General features: G+C 41.9%; 3 protein-coding genes across 6 annotated transcripts in view; 2 read left to right on the forward strand and 1 right to left on the reverse strand.

The window, feature by feature from the left end:
• Positions 1–344: 344 nt before the first annotated feature.
• On the forward strand, positions 345–8,980 carry samsn1a (SAM domain, SH3 domain and nuclear localisation signals 1a). Of its 2 annotated transcripts, none has more exons than XM_071909623.2 (8): positions 345–491; positions 1,818–1,898; positions 2,470–2,598; positions 3,418–3,535; positions 4,314–4,471; positions 4,781–4,993; positions 5,569–5,713; positions 8,104–8,980. In XM_071909623.2, the coding sequence occupies exons 1-8, from the start codon at positions 435–437 to the stop codon at positions 8,259–8,261; spliced, it is 1,059 nt and encodes a 352-aa protein (XP_071765724.2). In that variant the 5' UTR covers positions 345–434; the 3' UTR covers positions 8,262–8,980. The 2 variants fall into 2 exon arrangements, with proteins under 2 accessions (XP_071765724.2, XP_071765725.2); XM_071909624.2 differs by having other exon boundaries at positions 4,320–4,471.
• Positions 8,981–9,600: 620 nt separating this feature from the next.
• Positions 9,601–14,718, forward strand: hspa13 (heat shock protein 70 family, member 13). The gene is made up of 5 exons (XM_071909620.2): positions 9,601–9,748; positions 9,981–10,321; positions 10,723–10,936; positions 11,502–11,669; positions 12,091–14,718. The coding sequence occupies exons 1-5, from the start codon at positions 9,724–9,726 to the stop codon at positions 12,669–12,671; spliced, it is 1,329 nt and encodes a 442-aa protein (XP_071765721.2). The 5' UTR covers positions 9,601–9,723; the 3' UTR covers positions 12,672–14,718.
• A 997-nt stretch (positions 14,719–15,715) lies between these two features.
• The window catches only part of gdpd5b (glycerophosphodiester phosphodiesterase domain containing 5b), a 56,482-nt gene continuing 46,520 nt past the window's right edge, over positions 15,716–25,677 (reverse strand). For 2 of the 3 annotated variants that reach the window (XM_071909618.2, XM_078284132.1), the window contains exons 10-16: positions 24,935–25,085; positions 23,109–23,330; positions 22,426–22,583; positions 22,051–22,198; positions 20,493–20,575; positions 18,093–18,205; positions 15,716–17,261 (exon numbers count right to left, since the gene is read on the reverse strand). In XM_071909618.2, the coding sequence (XP_071765719.2) occupies positions 17,176–17,261; positions 18,093–18,205; positions 20,493–20,575; positions 22,051–22,198; positions 22,426–22,583; positions 23,109–23,330; positions 24,935–25,085 (961 nt within the window). In that variant the 3' untranslated portion in view covers positions 15,716–17,175. Of the gene's footprint in view, positions 17,262–17,454; positions 17,785–18,092; positions 18,206–20,492; positions 20,576–22,050; positions 22,199–22,425; positions 22,584–23,108; positions 23,331–24,934; positions 25,086–25,677 lie in introns of all 3 variants that reach the window. The other variant, XR_011785006.2, reaches the window with a different exon arrangement.

Here is a 25,677-nt window from a genome sequence, read left to right on the forward strand (position 1 = left end):
CAGGATGGCCCATATGAATTGTTATTTGATTGGGTTAAATCAGGTCACGTTCCAGCACAAACCCAGCAGATCAACCATAGTAATGATAAGGCGTGACCCCATTACCAAGACAACAAATATCTTACGAAGACAAATGTCACACTTATACAGCCCAAGTGAAGCCGTTCCTGGAAGTGGCTCTTGATGTTTGTTAAAACGGACCACAAAACGCTCACTTAAGCACATTGTATTTTTCCCTTTGAAACCGATACTGCGATAATAGGCAGAATGTCAATTGCCTCACATCCTGTGTGTTTTAAGGAAGTGGGCCAGCCAGCCTGTCAGCAGGCAGTCTGCCTTGATGTTAGTTAACACTTTCCTGTCAGTAGAGTAGGTCACAGAGACGAGAAGAGCCAGGACTAAGATTTGACAATAACCTGAAAACAGCACAGACAATGTTACAGAGGACAGCCTCCAATGTCTCAGACAAACCAAAGGGCAGCAAACCAAAGGTAGGTGAAAATCTGAGCAAAATCTGAATATACTGCCGAATGAGGGCAGCGATGTTTAAATTCCACCTTTGACATAGTTGCTTGAAAAAAAATAACCACTGTCCTAAATAAAAAGGAGAGAGAGAGACAGCCTGTTGTTTCCATTAAAGAGTGCTTTATGCATGCAATGTTTGAAGCATGACTGCAAAAATTCTCATTGTAAGTAACTCAATTAAACATTTGGTAACAAAGTAGTATCATTTTAAAAGGGTATTAGGATAAATTGTACTTACGTCAAATATTGAATGAACATTGAATAATTACCTGAACATAAGGTATTGTTTTTCCCCCAAATATGTAGTCTTTAATTGTTTTAATTGTTTTTCATATTGTCAAAACAACACCGTCAACGCAACAATGATGACAATGAAATACTCTTCAAATAATACAATAATACAAATAAGGGAATTTGGGGAAAGAATAGTTTTACAATGCAACACTTCAATTCTGTTGCTGTATTTCTGGACAATGGAGCAAATGGCAGCCTGTCAAAGTTGTAGACGTTGCATTAAATTAAGCCAGACAGGACTCTCTAGGAGTAAGGCCTTCATATTTAAAAGGGATTTCCAGGGATTATTCATTTATATAATTATTTTGATGTTCTGCAGTGGAGATGACGGGGGGAGGTTGGGAGAGATTAGGACTACTTTTAGTTTTATGAAAAATTTAAAAACGTGATTTAAAACTGAGCGAGAGTAAAGCATCTCCATGTGTGTTACCTCACCAGTGTTGTACAGTCACATAAGCTCTCATTTCTCTCATAAATTCCTTACATGCCGTCTATGCCTGAGGAGCAAGAGTAGGCAATAATATGCTATGGAGGGCAGAGTGTATGCAGGTTTTAATTCCAACCAAAGACTACAGCAGGTTTTTTTCACTCTCTGGGTGAAGGTGTGCTAATCAGTGAAATCTCCTGCTGTAGTCTTTGGTTAGAATCAAAACCTCTCAGTGTTTGTCACTGGAGTTTCTTTAAGCCCTTTTAGCTGTGTGCAAAATATTAGGAACACTTGTGCTTTCCTTTAAATAGACAAACCAAGTGAATCCAATTGAAAGCTCTGATCCTATATTTTACCTGTGAGATCCACTCCAGTCATGAAGGGGAGATGTAGGAGGCAGGTTAAAGGGGCTGCAGCTCAATTCTCAACTCTTAGGAAGGTTTTCCTGTACAGTACCTTTACATAATGTTGTCTACTGTTCAAACCTTGCTACAGCAATCACACCAATGCCATACTAATTGTATTTTTAGACATATCCTCAATGTTTCTCTTTTTTGATCTCTCCCCACAGCGCTCCACAAGCTTTGGGAGGTTTGAGGGTCTCAGGCATCAACCATCACCAGTCAAACCAGAGGAAAATGGAACAACTACGGTTGGTAGTTTCATTACAGCCCCACAATGCTTTCATAGTTACAATTTGATAGATATGTTTTGTATATTTTTTGTGCATATTGCTTTAAATTCTGTAATTCTGCAACTTTTTTCGGTCATTATTGATCAGTAGTTACATATATGTAAAATGCTGAAATATGTTGATGTACTGTAGTAGTAAAATACTTACAAACGAAATTATGAAGCCGCCATACCAAGTGGTCCTATAAAACTACAGATACAGAGAATGGCAATAAAAACACCAGAGTTATGGATTGGATGGACTCCCATGGGAGCCATGCATCTTCGGTGCCAGGTGATGTCACCGACTGTTGTACTCTAAAAGGTGACATCACCTGGCACCAAAGATCAGCCAATAGCAGATGGCAGTTTCAATAACAAGCTTTTTGCTATGTCAGATGTCAGGCTTTACACCGATCTGGGTTTGGGGTTTAGTTACTCTTTAAAGACTCAGTAGGTCTTGTGCCAGTTGAATTGTTTGTCTTTGCTAATGTCAAATACTTTCTGTATAAATGTATTCTGGGTAAATGAGGCAAACTGTTTGTGCATAGCTTACAGAAGAATGTGAGAGTTTGGACCCACACAAGTCAGCTGGACTTGGGAAGAAGATGAAGGCCATTTCACTGACCATGCGCAGAAGGATGGGCAAGAAACACGCCAAGTCATTCTCTGAGGAGCCGGTGAGTCATGGGAACACACACACACACACCTACACACACACACACACACACACACACACACACACAGTCTGCCTCCACATATTAGTCTATCATTATATAGTTACTATATAGTTACTACAAGATACTACACTCAGCCTCAATTACTTGAACCCTGTACTGTCTTCTCAAGAGGCCTATCAGTTTCATCAGTTTTATCAGTTATTGAACCCACATCCTCAAAAATTTCACTTTTTTGACGTCATATGATCAAGAAATCCATGCATAAAATATCTAGCAATCATCTAACAAGCAACTTGAATTGCTCAATTTAGTCATAAGCTCAACATATTGTATATCTGAATTCAACATCTCTAACAGTAAAGTAACATTTAAGTTATGCACTTCATTCTGGGGTTCAGTTAAAGGTTTCTTCTTGCAGTGTCATGGCTTTATTGCAATATAGATTGAGCGTAGAAAATATGACAAACTTTCATAATATTGAGTTGCACTGTTACATCTCTACCTTCCTGAATTTCCCCAAGGGGATCAATAAAGTACTATCTTATATTACCTAAACCTCCTTGTTTTTCGGTTCAGCTCTGTTCTTAGTTTCCACATGGATCAGTCTACAGTTTGCACACTTGGTGTATATTTCATCTATGATCCCAACATACAGTGTTATGACAGACTTTACCAATTTACATTTTTCTATAATCTTCAAAATCTCCCTATGTGGTTAGCACTCACACTATGCCATCTTGATGCCTATTAATGTATTCCACAGGCAGCTTGTTCCTGATTCTTTGTACACTCAGTACATGTCTGTTTTTTCCCTCCTAGGGTGATGAGACAGACAAAGACCCAGACGGAGAGACGGAGAGCGTCCCTCCGGTAGAGAAAGGCTCTGCGAAGACCAGCAACTCCTTAGAGAGCCTCTACAGCGGCCAGAGCTCCTCTAGTAAGTATCTGTACATACTGTTAACACTGCAGACCTGGACCAAATAGTACATGCAAATACTTTTATGGTTTGTTTTAGCTTACTTAGGTGCCAGGTGGGCGGGGTTTACCACAGAGGATATAACAATGAATTCCAGAAACGTTTACAATTATAGGAAAGTGTTTGAAAGTCAGTTTAGAAGACTTTTCCGTGAATGACAACTTGACACTATCTGAATTGTTTTGAATTGTTTTCATGTGGTATAACCTGCCTATCGTGTATACTCCAAGTAGGTTGAAGCATAAAAAGTAACCTGCACCATGTGATCATACTGGGACACCCCCTGTTTTAATATAACCATAAAGGGATAGGACACCATAAACTCTAAATAAAAAAAGCTTTTTTTCAGCTGTTAATCGATGTTCATGGCAATCTTATAAGAAAACATACTATACATTCTAGTCATAATCTTGACATTGCACAGCATAATGTTTATTTTCTGGATTTTTTGTTAAAGTACTGCTCCGGTATCACTAACTAGCAGCTGAAATGACTTTTTTTCACTAATTTGAATGATGATGTTTTGATGGTGCAGAGATTTTGAAACGTCATACGTTCCCACCCCCTCTCCCTTTCCCTCAAAAGCCCACATGCCACCCACTCTCTCCGCCACTTCTCACGCTCCTCACGCCCACTTCTTCTGGAAATCTAAATCCCGCAGTAGGCGGAGAAAGGCAAAAAGTGTGGGCGTCTTATCCCTTTAGCCATGTAATCATACCGTGTTGTCTTGTGTTTGCTGGTTCAGGTGGTGTGACCAGCGAGTCCAACGGTTCCGGACAGAGAGACAGTCTGAGGCTGGAGGAGGATGGTTCCTACCAAGGACAGTTTTGTGGCAGAGCTCGTGTTCACACAGACTTTGTTCCCAGCCCATATGACACCGACTCCCTCAAACTCAAGGTAGACATGACACTGTATGAATACAGTAGCCTACTGTATTGTATAGTAACACCAAACCAGTCTCAGCTAATTCCATAAACTTTTCACATTCATCCTCAACATAATTCTGTTTTTGTTATGTGTTGTTTTAACACTGTCAAACAAAACTCACTATAATATTGATTTAACAACTATAGTGACATTTAGAATCGAAAGATAAGAGTTAAGCATTTCAGATAAGATCTTAGGTAAAAATGAAACTGAAAACTGCGACAGTAAGCAAACCCACAAATCAACATCGTCTACATGATTCTTTACGTTTCCTCCTAGGTTGGTGACATCATCAGCATCATCAGTAAGCCTCCTATGGGCATCTGGACTGGCATGCTAAACAACAAAGTGGGCAACTTCAAGTTCATCTATGTAGACGTTCTAGTGGAGAAGGAGAAAGAGGAGGAGGCCCCAAAGATCAGACAACAGAAGCTGTGCAAGAGACCTCGGCCCAAAACACTGCTGGAGCTACTGGAGCGACTGAATCTTGAGGTGAGGAGAGCACCCACTCATCCCACCCACTCAGGACGGAGGGAGGGGGAAATCCACTCACCTTCAGATTGTTTTTATTTATTTAGATAGTTGGAAAGTAGAGAGGGAAACAGACAGGAAAGCATCCGGAAAACAATTCAGTTTACTCTTCTGTATTTGACAACTTACTTGACACTGAATTGTCCTGATGCTGTAAATCTTATCTATGTAATACTCCAAGCAGGTTATAACAAATGATAAGAATGATTTGTAACTATTGTTCGACTCAAGTCTGGACAGGATATCATCCATTTACTTTTCATCAACCAGAAAGTATCACCTGCATCGGTAATTTAGCCTCATTGATATATATGTATATAAAGTTAAAATAGCTGAGACTTTCAAGTCTCTGAGGTCACCAATTTGAAATCAGCTCCAATACAGGATCGGATTTAGCTATCACATTATACTTTAAAACCAAGGTGATTGCCAACATAGAAACTTCTCAGAGGAAAGTAAGGTGAACATGTTTTCCACTGGGGATTTTATTCAAGTATGAGTTGATGCTGATGAAGCAACACTGCCCTCTTCTGCAGGAGTACGCCTCTGCCTTGCTCCTAAACGGCTACCAGACAGTGGAGGACCTGATGCACCTGCAGGAGAAACACCTGATCGAGCTGAACGTCAAAGACCCGGAGCACAGACGCCGGCTCCTGGCTGCTGCTGACTGCCGCTACACAGGTAAGGAACATAAGAATGACTAATACCAACACTACTACTACTAATAAACGTAACTTAACACTTTACAGTTCACTAATTAATGCTTTATTAACTAGTGATTAAGTATCATCTAAGCATGTGTTAACATATTAGCTAGTTATTAGGCATGCTTCAGTCATGGTCATGATTAATGTGTAAGTACTTAAGTAAGGGATAATGTACAGTGAGCCGGTCATTATCGCAAAATAAGCCTGACAGGATGAATCAAGACTCCAATGTGAACGGGCTTTGATCATCCTGAAGGGGCAGATTTTTCAGCAACGATCGCCTCCATGTACATTATCCCGCTTATTACACAGCTAGGTACCAAAGACATTCATCATTTTACACAAAATATTGATTTAAAATGATTTTATTACAAGCTAATTTACAAGCAACTACAAGGGACTGCAGCCATAGAAACGCCTGTAGCTAGCATCCATGGCTACACTGTAGCAGAGCTGTAACCATAGCAATGTAAGCTAAATGTAAATGTAAGATTGCCTCTCAGCCTTTAACCAGCAATAAAGTTTTGTGCTCTCTGAATAAATTAAAAGTAATATTGGAGAAATCTTCCATGTTTCTATACTAGGTTAGCCAAATATAAGGTGTCACTAGTTAATTTGATTAGAAATCAACAAAATCAACTGGTCTTGACTGTGCAGTGATTCTGTTATTCAGAAATAACAGATCCCAGCATGCATTCATTGGGCAATCAGAATTGGGTATTCAACAAAGCCATGTCATAATAATGAATTAATAACTAGTGCTAATTAGTTAATTAACTAGTTTAATGAATTATTAACATGTTAGTTATTCATTAACTCTGCAGAAGCCTCAAATTAGTTAATGCCTAATTACTTGTTAATTAAGCATTAAATAGTGAACCATAATGTAATGTATTGATGATGATAATAATAATAATAATAATAATAATAATAATAATTCATTCAAATGAATTGGAAGTAAAAATCTGAACGCTACAAACTCATCCAGTTGCATCTGATCTTGATAAGTAGTTTATATTCTGGTTTTCATGGCGGTCAAGTTCCGAATAACCCCCATGTTAAAACTAAGTGGAATATTGCTTTAAGTCAGTTTACCGTACTTCCTTTTTGTGAAACAAAGTTTACCCCATCAGTACAGTGGTATTTCTGTTTATATTACTCATTGTTGGGCTTGTGGTGATCATCGACTGACGTCAGTAGGTTTTGTATTTGCCAATACATTACTTGAGAACAAGACTTGAAATGTATTTCTACATTAAGCTGTGAAATAGGACATGAATGTTAACACATTTGTACCACAAAGAAACACATCCTGCTGCTGTGAGAGGCTTATCAGTGATTTCCTGTTACTCAGAGAGAAACTGCTTAAAGGGGCAGAAGGTGTTCGTCTAATCTGATGTCATGAACCAGAAGGCTGATTATCGCGGAGCCGCATATGAATAAAAACAAAACTAGTGTAGTTTCCATTGCAGATTTAGAAGGAGCAACGTTTGCAGATTTTTTATCTACCGCTCATAGTCAGATATGTTTATCTGTTGATGTTCCGTTGCCTTTTACCCAGCCTCTCTCTCTGTGTCCGGGCTATTGGAGGTCGTGGTAAATTTTCTGTTTGGGTGACCGTGTGACCAAGCAGATGGCAGCGGCTGCAGCGCGACCTTGCCAAGCTTGTTGACTCACACGAGATTCCAGTAATTTAATCAAGCTGAACTCCATTAGGTTTTCAGTTTGGCAACCTAATTACACTGCTGGAACTAAGGATTAGTAGCCTGTTTCAACAAAGTATACAAAATAAAAGAAGGGAGGAACGGTGCATGCCTATGCCCAATATTTACTTTGTTAGACTGGAAAGTGAAAAGCAAGGTTTCAGTCACAGAGGACGTTCCCAGGTTTTATCAGAAAAAGTAATAAGATACAGTATACTTTGTGCTCCTGTTATAGTTGGGTTATAGTGTACCTGCAGAGCGGATTCTAGTAATTAGGTCATTGGGCCGTTCACAGTCAGCCAATCACACACCTTCCTGGTACATTCACATCAATCACAAATTTTATATTAGTTTTTGCAATATTATATGTGCCATTCTTAGTATTAAAGGTTGTTTTTATTAGTAAAACAACCTTTAATACTAAGAATAAGAAATATACAACTATTATAGCAATACCCAAATGTTCACATATTCTACTGTTTGCACTTACGAGTCGCTCTGGATAAGAGCATCAGCATATGTAAATGTAAACATTAATTTGCCTTAACTCAGTTGTTTTGCACTGATTTTAGATTCTTTAATGTGCTTGTAAATAGAAACCGACTTGTAATGCTGTATGATGAATGACTTTGACTTGATTTCATCTGGTCTGTGCCCCCAGGTGACGATGTAAGGGAGGGGGAGGAGCACAAGTCCTCCCACAGTCTACAGGAGGAGGACAGCGACTGTCCCAGGGATTCGGGCTGCTTCATCCCGTCTGAATGCTCAGACAACAGCAAGGAGGACGGGGACCAGCTCACAGACACTGTCAATACTTAATGTGCTCATGTCTCTTTGTCAGGCGGATACCTTGACACTTCTGAATTTCAGTTGCTTATTTTTCCTCACCAGATGACCTTGATGGAAACGGTTTCTACAGTTGTCTTTTAATTTTCCTAAAATGCCATGTTGACATTCCTCATTCCAACCAAGGGGCACAGAGAGTGAAACAAACAAAAAAAGAATATTCTAAATGTTAAGGTATCCCTTGATCATATTATCAACCGTTTGCTAATAATCAACTTGTTAGTTTTGATTGTCAGTTTTTATTGTATGTATTTTGTTGACAAATTGACATTTCATAGATTAAATGTCACTTGTATTTATTGCCCTCTAAATCATTCAGTGTTTTCTGCGTATAAAGCCTTTATTTATCATAACTATCTCATTTTGACCTTGCTCATCATCACAGAGGTTGATCTCAATTCAAGAACCAGTGTCATCACATTGTTTTTTTGTGTAATGTTGATGTAATGAGATGACATGTTTCTGAAATCCAGTCTTTGGGTTTGAATGACAGGCCCTGTTCAAATATACGGTGTATTGTACATGAAAACAATATGCATGCATATGTATTGTTTTCTGAATGTGTGTGTGTGTGTGTGTGTGTGTGTGTGTGTGTGTGTGTGTGTGTGTGTGTGAGAGAGTGTGTATGCGTGTAAGTCAGCATCCCTGTGTTTTCACAACTTTTGTAAATACAATTAAAGAAATTAAATATACTGTCTTGTTGTTGTCTGTCCAGCTATGAAAAAAATGTATTGGGGGTGAAACTCAACAAAAATACACACATATTTTAGACAAGAAAATCCACAAAGTTATTAGTGAAATACTGTACTTAACAGGAAGTCTACCCCAGCAGCTATGTTTCAATGGGCCTCCAATTTTGAAGTTGACTGGAATAAAGCCTGTGGTGCACCACACCTTTTCTCTGTGACCAATAAGATGGTTTCCAAATACTGCCCCAGTGTGAAAAAGGAATGTAGCTTCTGTGAAATACAAGTATAATCTATAGAGCTGCTGATACTCTGAGAAACTTTGGAGAGACTTGGAAGATTATTTGTCCAATAAATTCAACACTAATATATAGCCTACAATTAGAATGTAACGTTGGATATTCTATTTTACTTCTCACGCCCTCATTATAAAAATTTCAATAACAAGAAAAAAAAAACAACGGCACGACACTGTTACGTCAGAATGTTGCTAGTGTTCATGGGAACTGTAGTAACAACTAACCGGTTGTTCTGAACATGGCGATGACATCTAACATGAACTACATTACCCAGCAACCACGAAACGCAACACAATGTTGACGTGTATTTCGTTGATACCCTGAAAATTTCCAAACGCACAGTCACACAATCTGTCAGGATCAAACATCACTTATTCCGCAGCTTTCTAGGTTTTGTACTACGTTTTTGTTTCGTTGGCTTGTTTGGTCATTTCGTGACAGTGTAGGAGAATGTCCGGAGAAGTTTCTATGATCGGTAAGTGAGCTGACAATTCATTATGTTTGTACGTTAATTCACCGGCGAGTGAATGCTAGGGTTAGCTAGCTTACTGGCTAACGTTAGTCAAGTCTAGTTTGGTTCACCTGTGCCTGTCTGGTGAGAGAATTTATGCCTATTCGGGTTTATTAATTACATGGCAGACAACGTTACGTACAGTATAGACGTAAGCATTATGTGTAACGTGTTGTCTAACGTTACCGTACGGCAGGTTCGGTCATCCTGGCCCTGTTCCTGGCTGGGTATCTGGGCCAGCAGTACCTGCCTCCCCCCAAGCCGAGAGTGATCGGTCTGGATCTGGGCACCACCTTCTGCTCCGTCGGCGTGTTCCACCCGGGCACCGGGGAGGTGGAGGTGATAGGAGACGAGGAGGGCAGGAAGAGCATCCCCAGCGCCGTCTCCTTCACCGCCACGGAGGTGCTGGCCGGGCATCAGGCTCAGGATCTGGCTGACAGCAACCCCCAAAACACCATCTATGATGCCAAGAGGTTCATTGGGAAGATATTTGAGCCCGAGGTTCTCGAGCAGGAGAGTGCCCGCTACCCGTTCAAGGTGGGTCATGCTGGGGTTGATAAGGCTGGTAGGTGATAGGTAAATGTTTGCAGTGGTTGGCGAGTTTGACTGCTTGACTAGCCGCTTTGGCAGGTGACCAGCCAGCGTTCGAAGGCGCTTTCCTATTCTAAAACTCAGTTTGTTTGGGGAACAAGGAAACTTCCATCAGCTTATGTGACCGATGGATGAAAAATGTATTTTCTTGCTCTGCATTTGTAAATTGAAATTAGTGACAGTGGGGAAAAAGTGATCCCAATCAGAATGGCACTTTAACCTTTCCCAGGTGATCAGCAATATATGCAGTGCTGAGTTTCTAACCTCCATCAGGCTGTTCCATATTATTCACTCTCTGCATCTTTTCTCCATCTGGACTTCCACCCCCCTCTGTCTCTCTCTCCCAGGTGATCAACAACAACGGCAGTGCGGAGTTTGTAGTCTCCACCAACCGCACCTTCACGGTGAGCCCGGAGTTCATTGGCTCCAGGCTGCTGCTGAAGATGAGGAAGATGGCGGAGCGACAGCTGGGCGTGCCCATCCAGAAAGCTGTCATCTCGGTGCCCGCAGAGTTTGACGAGAGGCAGAGGAACTACACTGTCCGGGCTGCTACTCTCGCTGGTCAGTATGGTGATTATTAAGCTAATGTGGGACGTCCTAGTAGTTATTTAGGCTAAGTTGCATACCATGTACCTGCGGTGTCCTGCGTTCGAAACCGACCTAGGACCTTTGATGCATGTCATCCCCCTCTGTCACTCCCATATTTCCTGTCTCTCTCCACTGTAAAACTGTCCAATAAAGCCAAAAAATGGCCAAAAATCTCTTAAAAAAATGATTATGTTTGTGCATAGCCAATACATGGTTTTTACATAAAGCACTTAATAGCCAATATAAGATTTCAAATTGTAGATCCAGTAGAGGTAGAGCCTTTTTCTGAAATGGTGTGTAAAATGTATACCTGTCTATACTAGGCATGTTTGATGATTTTAAACTATCAGCAAATACTAACTTTCCCTTTCATACCCTTTCAGACTGCTCGCATGACTTGAACTATTTCAACTCAGAATCAAAATAGCCTTCAACTGATGCTAGAAAATCTAAAAAATGAATCTGTCTGTTCATATCAAACCCAATATACCCCTAATATGTACCCTAACTAATGTAAGTACTTGTTGCCGTCTGTCAGGCCTGGAGATCCTGCGTGTGATCAACGAGCCCACGGCTGCTGCCATGGCGTACGGCCTTCACAAGGTGGATGTGTTCAACGTGCTGGTGGTCGACCTGGGCGGAGGCACTCTGGATGTTTCCCTGCTCAACAAACAGGGAGGCATGTTCCTCACCAGGGCCATGGCAGGTAGGCATTTCACAGCTTAAGTAATAAGAGATAGTAAGAGTATAGTAGAGCAAAATATTAGGAACGCCTTCCGAAGAATGAGCTACACCCTCCTGTTGCGCAGTCCGCGTTCCAGTTGTCTCAAGGCTTAAAAATCCTTCTTTTAATCTGTGCGCTCCCCTTCGTGATTGAAGTGGATTTAACAGTTGAAATTAATACAGGGTCATAGCTTTCACCCGGATTCACCTGATCAGACTATTTCACGGAAAAAGCAGGTGGCCCTAATATTTGTTCAGACAATAATCTGGTTAAATTTTAATACCTATAATCTGCGACTTCACAGAGCAGCTTTTGCCTAAATTGGAAGGGTGGAGATCGCTCAGAGCAGTATTTGATGAAGAGAGTAGTTTCACTAATCTTAAATGGATGGTGTTTGTCCCAGGAAACAACAAGCTGGGAGGCCAAGACTTCAGCCAGAGGTTGCTGCAGTACACCATGGAGCGCGTCCAGCAGGAGTTTGGCGTCCCGCTCACTCTCAAAGAGGACATCCACCGTCTCCGACAGACCGTGGAGGCAGCCAAGCTCAACCTCACCCTTCAACCCAGCGTCGGCATTCGGGTGCCCCTGCACCTCCATACCCACGACGGCTCCGGTGCACCCCAAGGCTCTGTTCCGGTGCCCGTTCTCTTTCAAGCCGTGATTACCCGCCAGCTGTTTGAGGAGCTCAACGAGGACCTGTTCCAGAAGATTCTGGCTCCTATTGAGACCGTTTTGGCTGAAGGCCGCTTGAAGAAAGAGGAGGTGGATGAGATCGTTCTGGTTGGAGGCTCCACTAGAATACCGCGGATCAGGAGGCTGATCAGCGAGTACTTTGGGAAGGAGCCCAACACATCTGTAGACCCGGACCTGGCTGTGGTTACAGGTGTGGCCATCCAGGCCGGCATCATGGGCGGCTCCTGGCCCTTGCAAGTCAGCGCCATAGAAATCCCCAACAGGCACCTGCGCAAGACGAACTTCAATTGATCTCCTTTTTCTTTTTTTTTTTTTTCTAGTTTCTGCTGCAAGGGAATTGCAGCAAAGACAAAACAGATGCCACAGAGACTTGCCACAAATCTCAATGATTTATAACTGGTTCATGCTCCTCTATTCTGAATAATCTAATATCTGCTGAAGTTAATGAGAAATGCGCAACAAACGTCACTGTCACTCGCATATTTTTAAATGCATATTAGAGACACCGCATAATCCCTGGAGACATGCATGATATTCAGTTTTGCTGTCTAATCGTTAAAATCTCATGTTTCCATGTTTGTGAAAGGCAGCGGTAACAGGACAAATCATCATTTCATAACATAATATTAATTTTCAGCAATTGACATTTTGTTTTCAAAGTGACACGTGCTTCGTTGTGCACATATCTTCAGCAGAAATAATGGACTGAGGTATTGATGAAATGTGAAGCAGAGAAGCCTCTTTGAAGCTAACATGCCAATTCCACCATGTGTCTGCCATTACATTCAGCTTCAGTGATGGTGGCCAGCTGTGGTAGATACTGCAGGATTTACAATGGTGTTCAATTCAGGGAACAACTACTTTCTTTTGTAAAGGACTGTCCTGTACATCTTCAGCTATTTATTTATTTATTCCCATGAACTGTGTATGGCTGTGTGTGTGTGTGTGTGTGTGGGTGCATGTGTACTGCATGCCTTTATTGTATTTGTAACATCTTTCCATCAAAGGTTGACTCACAATGTGCTTGTGCCTTTTCAAAGCTGCTATATTGTTTTAAGTGAACTGCTAGAAGCTAGTGGTTCAAACAGTGGCTTGTGGCCAGTTCAGGAGGATGTGATGCTACTCTGTAATGCTTTGCATTTGTATCTCAGCACTAAGATGATTTTAGTTCCACGGGAAGTCACTGGACAGAGCGGGACCTTAGTGCTGAGAAGTAGGTTTGCACAATTCATTGAGAAAAACAAAACTGCAACATTGACTACTGCACAGCTGTTCATAAACAAGGTGTTCTGGCCAGGTGCAGAATCCCTGGCTAACAAGTGAAGGTACATGTTGGAGAAAGCCTTAAGTTATATTCACACATAGTACTGTAAATGTTAATTATTAACATTACGCCCCTTTTGAATGGAATGTGGTTCGGATCGTTTGCCTCTGTGAGAAAGAAGGGACATTCCTAGTTTTGCACTTTGAGGACTTCCACTTGTTGGCCAACTTCACATTCTTGTGCAATAAATAGTGCATGGTTTATTTTGGTGGCAAAAGTCAAACACAGTTACACTGACTAACACTTAAAACATATTTGTGCTACATATCAGAGTTGTCTACAAGCAGGCCTCTTCTGGTAGTGCCATAAAAGGACCAAAGGATTAGCTTACTGGTGCCTAGTGAATTTGTTATTGAGAAATGTGTTACTGTCACATCTAGGATATTTGGTGGGCCTGAATCATGGTTTGTGGTTGTAAGAGAGTGCCTAGAATTTGACAAATATTTGTTTAATAATAATGATTTAATGTAAGGAAATGGTCTGCTTCACCTCCTCTCATTTTGCCTGTAAGTGGACAATATACAGACTGTTATACAGTTATACATTCCTGTATGGAAGTTGGATTTGAGTGCTATTCCAAAATGCAATATATCCAGTTCAGAATACTTAAAACTACCTGAAAACCATTATTCAATATCTCTTAAATACAGATGGTCCAGTGTGAATGAGTATCACCATTTTTCAACCAAGGACCCAAGGTACCTGCATTCCTTTAAAAAGTACCAGAACTTATTTTCATTTTCTGCCATCAGTCGTTTAGTAAGAGTAGGTATTATTAGTTTTTCAAATGGTGTACATCTCATTTTGGAAGAAAATTCTTCATCTAATGGGCCTTCGGTGAGGATGAAGCACGTCAGGCTACGCTCTATGCTTTGGATACTGTGCTAATCAATCCCTATGGAAATGGGGAGAAAAGAACTATGTGAGACTAGGATCTATTTTTATATTGTGCGTTTTACTCACTGTCATCAAGTGAGTCTAACCACTTGAAAATTAAAAGGAAGTTAAACTGTTTATGACCTGCTTGTCAGTCTATTAAAATTCCATTCCTGAACTTCTTCAGTGTCTGTTTATTATGGGGATTTCACCAATCAGCAAACAGAAAAATGAAAAGAAGTTTTGATGCACAGTCTCAACAATGAGAAAAAAATCTGTTCCTCTAACTGTACAAAGAATTGAGGTTGCCTTCCAACTTCAATTCTTTGTACAGTTAGAGGACAAACTAACCATATTCCACAATAGTCTTCGCAATTGCAAGTGACTCCATTTTGAGATCGGAAATTCCTGTGAGTGAACCCCGTGTTAATAACACAACATAGTTCACATACTGATCACACATCGTACCAAGTGCATGAAAAACGCTTCTTTCCTCCAGGGGACAGGAATCAAGTTGCTCTTGTGTTCAGATTAATATCTATATAGGCCATGCAGGCTTCACCGCTTTAAAAGTTGGTGTCAGAACTTTTGTTTTTCCTTCATTTGAAATTGACAATAAGATATAATTAAAGTCATTGGATTTCTTCTTAGGACCCCATTTTCACATCAGGAGGCCCCATAGCAAATATAGCAAAAGCGTGCAGTAAATTCACCCTTCGAAATGATACTTTCCATCACAGTGTCTGTACTGCATGAAAATAAGCAATATCTGATCTTATGAATGGTTCTATTGAAGCAGATCTCCCCCCCGTTAAGGGTGAAGTTTTTAGAAGCCTAGCCTGCTGACCAATGACCAAGCCCCTTCTGAACACTTTCAAAATGTTTAGGTGTTTAATGCAAGCCAACATGATGTTGACAACATGACGTCCATGGCTGTATAGGAATAAGAGAATAAAACTGATTGAAAGCATGAAATGTTGAGAGAAATGCTTTCTTACACCATAGACTTATTAGCAAATGCAAAGAGATACTGGTGACTTTTTTGAATGTCCTAGATGTGGCTTACCTTCCATTTAATATGTTTAGATCCCCAATCAAAAACAAAACAAAACAAAAACAAAACACATTAGAAGTCTCTGGTTTCTAGAGTTTTTAATGTTTACTTCTGAGGCACAATAATACCCAAAGAAAGTAAAAGAACACAAAAGGCGATCCATTTCTTGACCCTGTGCAGCCCGTTGTGATCCTTGTAGCGTCCCTTCAACAGCTTATAGCTTCATTTTCACATTTAAAGCACCCCACTTCATTTACCTAACAGCATTCATCTGTACACTGTCAACCAACGTCAAGATGCATTTTGGTTGTCAACACAACAATACCAAAGGCTTGATTGCAATTCAGAAGTTGTATAGGAAGTGAAATGACTTCCATAAGGTCGAGACTATTGCTATTATCATTATTATTATTATTATTACACATTGTGGTCACATTGTTCAAATGCAATTCTTAGCCGGCTGCAGCATCTCACACATCGGTTCACCTTTTCTGTACAATAACACACTCAACATAGCACTGCACACAGGGGTAAAATATCTACCCGGCCAGAATACACGCAATACACTGTACACATCTTTTAAAAAAAAGAAGAAAAAATCCAAACACATTCACATGAACCATAAAAAGACAGCACAAATCTCCGTCCCCAAGCCATTTTCATTCGGGTTGCACTGGGAGCACAGCTCACACAAGTCAGTTGATATGGTCATTACTGTCACATGCACTGATGACACGGAGAGGGGGGGGGAGGGGGGGGAGGGGGGGGGGGGGGGGGGAGGGGGGGGGAGAGGAGGGGGGCATTCAACCTCTACTAAAATAACTATCTTACATACATCTTGTGAATGTTTCACCTGGAGGAGAAGGCAGGACCTCTGTAAACAGCTTGTTCATGTTTTTTTTTTTTTTCCTTTTTCGTTTTTTTTTAAATATAAATATTAAAGTTGGTAATATTAAGAACAACACAGCACACTGGAGTGCCGACAGAAGGCAGGAGCATATGAGCTACAAGCGTTTCGTCTCATGCTGTAACAACGCCTCGTCGATAACCTTGTTAAACGGCTTTCATCTGCTAAGAGTAGAGTGTCAACTACAGTGCTTAAAATAAAGTGACCGCTTTGGGAAATTAGCTTAAAAGAAATGAATCTGGAAAAACATTTTTTGTTTTGTTTTAAAGAAGCAGGCATTGGTAACTTAGGGGGCCTCTCGGACATTTTCCATGCGAGAGAGGAGGCCACAGGTTTGGCGAGATCATTTCCATCAATAAAAAGTGCTTGTAGTCCCAAACATGACAAGCAAAAACAAAAACCTATATACAGAATGTACACAAAGCAACTGGGCGGTAACCAAGTGTGTCTCCGGCGATGCGGGAGTCTGTCAGTCGATCATGAGCGCAGAGGAGGAGAGCAGACTTTCACACAAATCGGGATGCGCGGACTAAAACGAGAATAATCTGAACACAAGATGAGCCAAAAGTCACTTGGAGAGCGCCGTCGGTTTCCCGCGTGCCTTTACAGTAGATTGACACAGGGCGAGTCTGGATCACTGGCTGATGCCTTGGTTGGTGTAGTAGTCGAAGCCGTTCTCCACGTACAGCTCCTCAGCGCTGCCCACGCCGTTGCTCACCTCTGGGGGGCGCCAAAGGATTGGGAAAAAGTCAGTGTGTAATGGTATATGAACCCATTGCACTTATGAAAAATGTTACAATCTGTATCAATCAAACCACATCAGCTCGCAAGGATAAAAAGCAATTGGATAAATGAATGAATGTAAGAATGAATGAAGAAATTGAGCAACAACGTCAAACACTATCAGACTTACCTTTTACCCCCCAGCACTAGAGGCTGCCTAGACAGAATGGGGTGTCTATAAGCTCCCCTACACATGACGCTGTCTCCAGTGGGGAGAGGGGAGGTGAGGTGAGGTGAGGAGAGAAGGGGGGGGAGGATGGGTGGATGAAGGATGGACGAAGGGGAGAGGGGCAAAAGTAGGCGGAGAGTGGCAGGTTAACGAGGGGGGGGGGGGGGCGGAGCGGGATGGAACGAAGGAAGAAGTCACCGCCGGCGGAGAATGGAGAGATGGTAGGATGGACAGGAGGTGGTGCACATCACACACGCAGGATGGATGAGGCGGGCTGCTACTGGGGCTGACCTTCATAGGGGGGGGAAAGAGGAGGAGGAGGAGGAGGAGGAGGAGGAGGAGCGAGAACATTCACAAACACTCAGAGAGATGCATGCTGGGATAGAGTGGCATGCTAGCCGGTTGCGCGGTACTCTCAAAATGGCTGCTTCTCTTCATTCCCCATTTGGTATGACCGGTTAAAGGTGCGAATAACAGCGTCACCCTTTTGTAAATCAGCGAAACAAAGGCTGAGTGGAAACAGAGGAAGCCATTTCTGAGTACAGGAACCCAAACAAACACAACAACAACAACACAATCATTATGCGAGAGCTGCTTACCGGAGAAGATGAGTTTCTCCTTCATGATGTTGACGTCTCGGCTGGACCGCCTGACCGCCGCGCTCAGCATGATCTGTTCGGGGTTGTAGCTGCGCATGCCGCTCATCCTGAACCTGCGGGGGTCACACGTGTCGGGTCAGAGGTCGTCACGGGACACTGGGTATAACCAGCAAGTACTGCTGCCTCTGCTCTCACTGGACTAGACTGTGTACTGACAGGCCAAGTGTTGCTCCGAAGGGGGGGTAAGACTTAACTTTTACACTTACTTAAGTTTTTAAAAAAAAGTTTTATTCAACATAGTGTACATACCCAAGTATAAAAAAATGAGAGAGCACAAAAGATTACTAAATAGCTCCAGGTCTTTGAGCAAACGGATTCCTTGGCTGAAGCCATTTGTTGTTTGCTGAGAGTTTATGTGCTGCTTTAAAGGAGAATGCCACTGAACTATGTTGCTATGTTGAGGTGTTACACAATGATCATTTATTGGGTCATTGCAGGCTAACTGTGCCCCCACCAGATGCCTTCTTATCATACAAGTGTGTATTGTACAGCATAGAGATTTCTGAGATGGAATATATTGGTAGAATATATTTAGTACACAATATATTTCAAAATAATCCATTTGTAACAATGTATAGTGTACTATGTCATGTTTTACAGTAGTATTAAATGATTTTACTTTTTTTCCCTGCACCAATAAGTAGTCTATATTTTGCCCCATGCTGTGAATGCAGCAGTGTAATGTGAAGACAGCGATCAGTTTATGAACATCTGTAAGTGGCACAGAGGATCACTTCCTAACGTCCTGAAGCTTGTTTGCTCTGCTAGGCCTTGTGTGACAGACACAGGCAGAGCTACTCATTTCCTGTAAGTGAAAGCAGCATCCTTGCTCTAATAAAAACATATTTGATTTCAATTAAATTAACTGAGGCACATTAGTCACAACGCACCATGGCTAATGCACAGAGTCATTTAAAAACAGAAACGCAAACAAGCGAGGCTTTGGTCCAAATCGGCATCAATAAAAGCCACTCTTGGAGCACTTCCCCTAATGAATGCATTACCGCAGTTCATTTGGGACTTTTAGTCATTTGCTTAATAAGATGGATAATAAATTTCAAATCTCAATGGTGACTAAGCGCGGCCGATCATTTGTGCTGTGTGGGTGGAAAGCATTCGTTTTAGCTCACAGGGATAAAGACGTAAGCTACTCCCTCTAGAGGGAAAAGGGAGAAGTGGCAGCAGTGCAGTACAACGATTCAGGTGAGATAGAAAGAGAGAGAGATGAGAGAATGAAAACGTGTAGAGAAAGACAGTGGCAGACAGATGGACAGAGGAAACAGAGATTGAGATCAGTGTGAAAAAAGAGAGCAACCAAGAATGGAAAAAAAAGAGTACAAAGACAGAGAAAGAATGAGGAAAAAAACTGTGAAAGAGAGAGAGAGTGCAAAAGAGTGCAACCGAGAGAAAGAATGATAAAGAGAATAAAAGAGAGAGAGGGTGAAAGGAGAGAAGAGTGCGGGTCAGAAGAGGTGACCCAGTTACCTGATCATGTGATAGCTGAGAGAAGATGCCAGAATGCAGCAGAAGGAGAAGAGCATGCACATCAGGCAGAGGAGAGAGGACGGAGGAAGAGGGGGAAAAAAAGGACAAAAAGAAGGCGGGAGACAAGAGAGGTCAGTTGAGAAGCCGGCAGAAGCTACTGAAGAACTCGGCTAAGCAGAGCGAAGCCGCGAAAGGCTTACTGCCCTCCATCCCAGAGACGGCGTGACGGGGACATCTGTCTCTGGAGCGGTCAAGACAACTCAGGAAAAAAAAAAAAAAAACACACTCCAACAAAGGCATAGAAACAATGGAGGAGCGTGAAGGGATTTGCACACTAAGAGAAGATGTGCTCATGTTGAGGACACCGCTCCCTCTGTTCCCACTGGGAATATAACAGCACTCTTTGAATTTCATATAGAGGCGCTTGGGGAGTAGACAACAAAAACACATCATAATAGCTTAACACTGCTGTTGAAAAGTAGAACTGTGTTTCCCAGCCTTTCCTTGGAGAGTCATTAAAAAAGAGGAGTAATTAAAACATAAAGCAATGCCAGCATTATCTGTGCACTGTTCTTTTGATTGTGTGTGTGTACGAGAATGTTTGTTGGGACAAATTTAATTGAGAGATATATGTGAAGGTTGCCATGCGGTGGTATGGCAGTAATTAGTAATATGTGTTCATGTGGGTGTGTGTGTGTGAAAAAGAGATAGAGAAAAACACAAAGAAAAATAGAGAAAACAAGAACAGTGTTTACTTTCCCCCCATACACAACTACACAATTTACAATGAGAAGATTTAACTGTTGTATACTCAATGACTTGACTAGAGTTACATCACTGAGTAACCATACTTACTTCTGGAAAATGAATATTCCTATGACTACAGCGAAGGAGATGAGGTCTGCAGACACCCAGATCAGGCAGTATTCATCTGGACTCTGGAAACACACACACACACCCAGTCATGGCAGGTCTCTCACTCTTCTTGTGGGAAGGAAGCAACTTGACATTTTTGCAGGACAAACCACCAGGTGGCGCTGTGTGCCAACACAATTCAAAGCCTAATGTCTGTGTCATGTCTATCATCTGAGCTGTGGCATCCAAACAGTCTGAGACTACATCTAAAGTGTTCCTGCAAATAAACAATACACTGAGTCATTTTTGTATGAAACTACTTTGAATGAAAATAATAAAATATTTTCATTTGCATGTGGAGAAGAGGGACATTTCCATACTGTCTATTCTGCTTCATGGACCATGAAATTGTGGTTCTTTGTGATGTGCATCCTTTTGAAAGTTTATTTAACAGGCATAAATCATACCAAAAGAAACACTCTTGCATGGGGGGATAAATACATGCATAGTTTCACATGCCTTAACAAACTCAGTGAAAGTGACTAGGCGCGGATTGAAGCTAACAAACAGGACGGCAGATGCCGTGGCAGCCTGAACTCCGCCTGAACCGCAGCAGGGCGCCGGGGTCACGGCCACATGTTGTCATGCGGAGCCCCGTGTGGCAGCGCGGACAGGGACACCGGGGCGGCACATGGCCCAGACCAGGCAGGGAAATGATACCAGCGTGCCACAGTGTGGGTGCTATCCATGTGGAGAGGTTTTAGAGTGAGTCACGCACTACAGGAAAAGTTTGTCATAATATTATGTGTTGGGATCGCAAATGAGTGTTGAAAACAATAGGAGTGCCTTCTCTGTCCATGAAATAGACAGAACAGGTGATTCCAGCTAAGATCCCTTGTTGATAGCACCTATTAAAATCCAATTTAGTCATGAAGAGGAGATGCAGCTGAAGAGGAGGAGACTGCAAAAGGTACACAAAACATTAATATCATATTGGGCACTTTCATGTACAACACCTAGATCATTTAAAAAAAAAAAAAAAAAAATTCTCGCAAGGGATGCAATCAGGTACAAAAAAAAAAGCATGTAAATGATGAACAACGTTAGAAATGAATCACCAGTTTTGTATCTAAAAACACTTAAATAAGTCTTTACTGCCAACTGATACCACACAATAATGATTCAACATACCGGTATATCCAGTTAATTAAAGCTTTTACATGTGCTGTTATAAACACCAGGTGTCTGGTCCCTCTTTCCCAGGAAAAATCCTCTGACGCACAGAAAGTGATGTGTTTTACATATCTGGCAGCAGCAACAGCGGTTTGTTTGTAATAACTAGAGAGGAAGAACTGGGGAGTTCGCATGAGCAGCGATAGCCACCATGGCTGAACAGACAAAGAAAAGAGCGCCGCCTACAGAAACTCAAACTGCATTAACAGAAAATCCAAGGAAAAAGATGTCACAGTACTGGACACACTGTTTGACTGACCTCAAAATCTCTGCAGTGCAAAAACAAAAGAAGAAGGAAAAGGTGGGTTAGGGGTTAGGTGCTTACCATGAGCCAGATGGGGTAAGGCACCTTCTTGAGGATATGTGGGGCCTCAGAGGAGACTGATGACACCCCACTGCACCAGAGCACCGAGTACAGCCAGGGCTCGTTGACGGTGTAGAGGGTGAGGCTGATGTTGTTCCGCGAGAACTCACTGGAGGCAAATTCAAAACATGCAAGGTTAGTAAAGTCAGACAGGATCCACTGCAATATGGATTAATGTTGGTTCAATGCTTTTAACTGTGGTACCTATATGGGATTTTATCTTTGTGAATGTAAATGCATGTCTTAATGTGCCTACCTCTTAACATGTGCGTACTTTCCTGCTTTCCAGCTTGTCAGCTTGTGTGTGTGTGTGTGTATGTGTGCCTATGCTTCTACCTGATGTCCTGTGTGCCGGCCTCGTTGTATCTGAGCAGCAGCCTGCTGATGCCGTGCTGATGGAGACTCTGAGGAGTCTGTTTCTTCACCGAGGTCTGGACCAGGCCAGGAGCCGCCTGCCTCACCTGAGCTCGGTCCTCATCCGGAGTCCACATCACCTACACACACAGCAAAACACACAGAGGGCTGCGGTTACACCTGTTGTTCCACTGCGACTTTTATCATCCGATGACGCAGCTCGCATTAAGTGACAGGGACAAAAATCGGATTACGCTCACACTGCTTCAGTATCAGATACGGAAGTGGTCAGGCTCGCATTGAGATCTGAATTCTACTTAGTCTGAACGCAATACAGCCACAATGCTCATAGCAATGTAAAGAGATGGAGAGGGAGAGCAGGAGAAAATAACAGACAGGTTTATATGAATACAGCCACAGGAGAGGCATTAACAGCAGTTTTCAGGCCAAGTGTGGACATACAGTAATGTGATCTCAGAAAATCCAATCCTTAGAATTAGATCTCAAAAATCAATTGTAACCATAGCCATAGTCTCTCTCTCTCTCTCTCTCTCACACACACACACACACATTCATCACCTCTAAACATCCCTGTATTCATGTGTTTTTTCGGATGTGATGCTACACCCCTATAGCAGTTCGGTGTGTGATTCCTAAGCGCTCACCAGGCTCTGAGGCGCCCCAGACAGCCGCACGGCCTGCAGGGTGTCGTTGATCCAGCTGTGGTAGCAGGGGTGCTCCGGCGGCGGCCTCCTCAGCCTGAACACCACGGTGCAGTTATTGGTGGAGGCCAGATTAAGAAGCCGCTTCAGGCTGCACACACTCTGGTTGGCAACCAGGAGCTTCTCCCGCGGGGACAGGGTGTGCACCGTCCAGAAGGGGTCGTCCTGGAGCACAGGGGACGGGAGAGCGTGAGGACGCATTCAACAGGGTGTCACTTATCAGACAACCATAAAAAACATCAAAAGATAAAAGCCTTTGTCCTGTGAAGCTGCCATTGTTAGAAGTTCAATTCTGTTTCGGGCCACCTGTGCAAAAACATGCATGCATTCATGGCCCATTCATGGTCAGGTGCTTCCAATGAAAGCATCCATCAGCCCGCAAATGTTATACAAGCTATGTAAAGAGATAGAGGGGGAGAGCTGAAAAATATGAAAAATGTAGAGGCAAAACAGACATTTTCAGGCCAAGTGTGGATCCACAGCAATCTGATCTCATAAAATCCAATCCAACAAGATGTAAAAGAAAAACAAAAAACAACAACTTTTAAATGCCAAGTTTAACTGTAGCCAAAGATCGAAGAGGATGAATCTTGAGCCCTCATTTTAATACAGTCGGCAAGGAAAGAGCATGGATGCAACTTCTGTCAACAAACATTAAGGTACATCGTGAGGGAGATCCTCTAAATGTATAGACAGAACAACTGGCCACAGCAGTGACTACAGTATGTTTCAGGAAGAAATTAGCAGAATGGAGTAGAATACAGTAGAGTATGAAGTAAAAGAGTAAAATTACTAGAATATAAAAGGATACAGTAGAGTGGAAAACAGTGAATTAGAGTGCCACAGTGCATCTGGAATCCTCTACTCCACTCTTTTCTGTAGTGCTGTAGTCAGTTTTAACAAAACCCAGAGACCCAATATATTCACATTTTTCATGTTAGACATTTTACTGATGCTCTTATCTACAAAGACTTACAATAAATACATTATTCTTATTCCGGCAGATGAGATTAGGCCTTGGAGTCAATTCCATTTGAATCTGACATTGAAAATGTCTGTTTTGGCCTCCAGTGTCATCAACAGGATATCTGTTCAATTGAAAATGGGAATTTTAAAGGCTTCAAACAGTGATTCAAGTCAATGTATCAATGTCACTGCATTTTGCACCACATTTATGGATATTCTCTTCCTCATGTGCAGAATATACAGATAACTGCAGTTTCACAGTTTGCAGAAAATCATGAATACAACAACGGACTGGGCCATTTCTCAATTTCATGGGTGTGTAAATATGGTGCAGTTATCGTATGGACCCAGAAAAGAATAATTCAGCCTGGGTCAAATCGTTTTTCCAAATAATTCTCATGGTTTGTTTTGACTTGTTTGGAGAACCAGATGAGGCTTATTGCATTCAGATAGTGTCAGTAAGTCAGTCGGAGAAGTATACTTGATTGAATTTCAAATCATGTCTTGTGATTATATTAACTTGCTGATGCTAATTTTATTGTCCTATTTGGTCGATGATCCATGCTGCACACAGGAAAGCATCTCTGTACAACGCCTGGATCTCAATAGTTTGATGAAACGATGACTAAGAAAACAACAACAAAACATGCTGTCAAAGGATGTGGTGGTGCATGACTCGTGACTCCATGGGCTTACGACATTTGTCACGTCATCATTAGGTCAGTCTACCCTGTCACACTGTCACACTGTCTCACCAAGCAGAAATGCCTTCAAAATAATCCCTCAAAAAAAGGGGGGGATACCTTGAGGAACCACTGTCCTGCGTTGAGCTCATGTATATCTGTCCAGTTGAAGAGTGAGGCGTCCTTCGCCCGTCTCTCTGGGAAAACCTTCTCTATGTCCGTGGTCCTCTGCAGGCTGCGGTCATGCATCAGGAAAGGCACACCGTCCAGACTGGGGACCACAAGGGGTTACACAGGTTTAAGGACATGAGTCAAGTCAAGTATTCAGTTTGAAGGAACGGAAGACGGAAAGAAGGGAGGGGGAGATAGAGAGGGATAGATAGAGACAGATGAACGGATGGATAGAATCAATTGGAGAATAATGTGTGTTCGAGCAAATAATATTCAGTACTGTATGAATGCTGTCAATATAGGTATATTAATCACTGAGCATTGACATTAATGAGTACTGATATGTGGTTCTAGGGTTGGAGTCAACCAGTCATCATGTGGTTCACATCATTATAATAATCTGCAACAAGCAGGTGTCAACAGAAAAAAAAAGAAAAACCTTATATGAAGAATGAAAATGTAATAGTTCAAAAAAAGAAACACCTAAGGTAACCTCATCTTGTTTCTCGTATATCAAAGCCATTACCTTTCAACATGCATCTCTGGAAATGCTTTTGATGATGTACCTAATGCTCAGTAGAGGAGTGAAAGCTCTTGAAATCACATCAAATGAGAGCGGAAGAGACAAGAGTTGGTTAGAGGGTAAACTCTTGAAAAAGAGCCGAGGAGAAGAGGAGAGTCGAGGAGACAAG

The sequence above is a fragment of the Centroberyx gerrardi genome, chromosome 6 (assembly GCF_048128805.1).
Source record: "Centroberyx gerrardi isolate f3 chromosome 6, fCenGer3.hap1.cur.20231027, whole genome shotgun sequence".
In the NCBI taxonomy this organism is placed as follows: Eukaryota; Metazoa; Chordata; class Actinopteri; order Beryciformes; family Berycidae; genus Centroberyx; species Centroberyx gerrardi.

Coding starts and splice junctions, on each gene's coding strand:
- hspa13 (XM_071909620.2), top strand. CDS start 9,724: ATGTCCGGAGAAGTTTCTATGATCG. Junction 9,749..9,980: donor CGGAGAAGTTTCTATGATCG/GTAAGTGAGCTG, acceptor ACCGTACGGCAG/GTTCGGTCATCCTGGCCCTG. Junction 10,937..11,501: donor CCGGGCTGCTACTCTCGCTG/GTCAGTATGGTG, acceptor GCCGTCTGTCAG/GCCTGGAGATCCTGCGTGTG.
- samsn1a (XM_071909623.2), top strand. CDS start 435: ATGTTACAGAGGACAGCCTCCAATGTCTCAGACAAACCAAAGGGCAGC. Junction 4,994..5,568: donor TGGAGCGACTGAATCTTGAG/GTGAGGAGAGCA, acceptor CCTCTTCTGCAG/GAGTACGCCTCTGCCTTGCT. Junction 5,714..8,103: donor TGCTGACTGCCGCTACACAG/GTAAGGAACATA, acceptor CTGTGCCCCCAG/GTGACGATGTAAGGGAGGGG.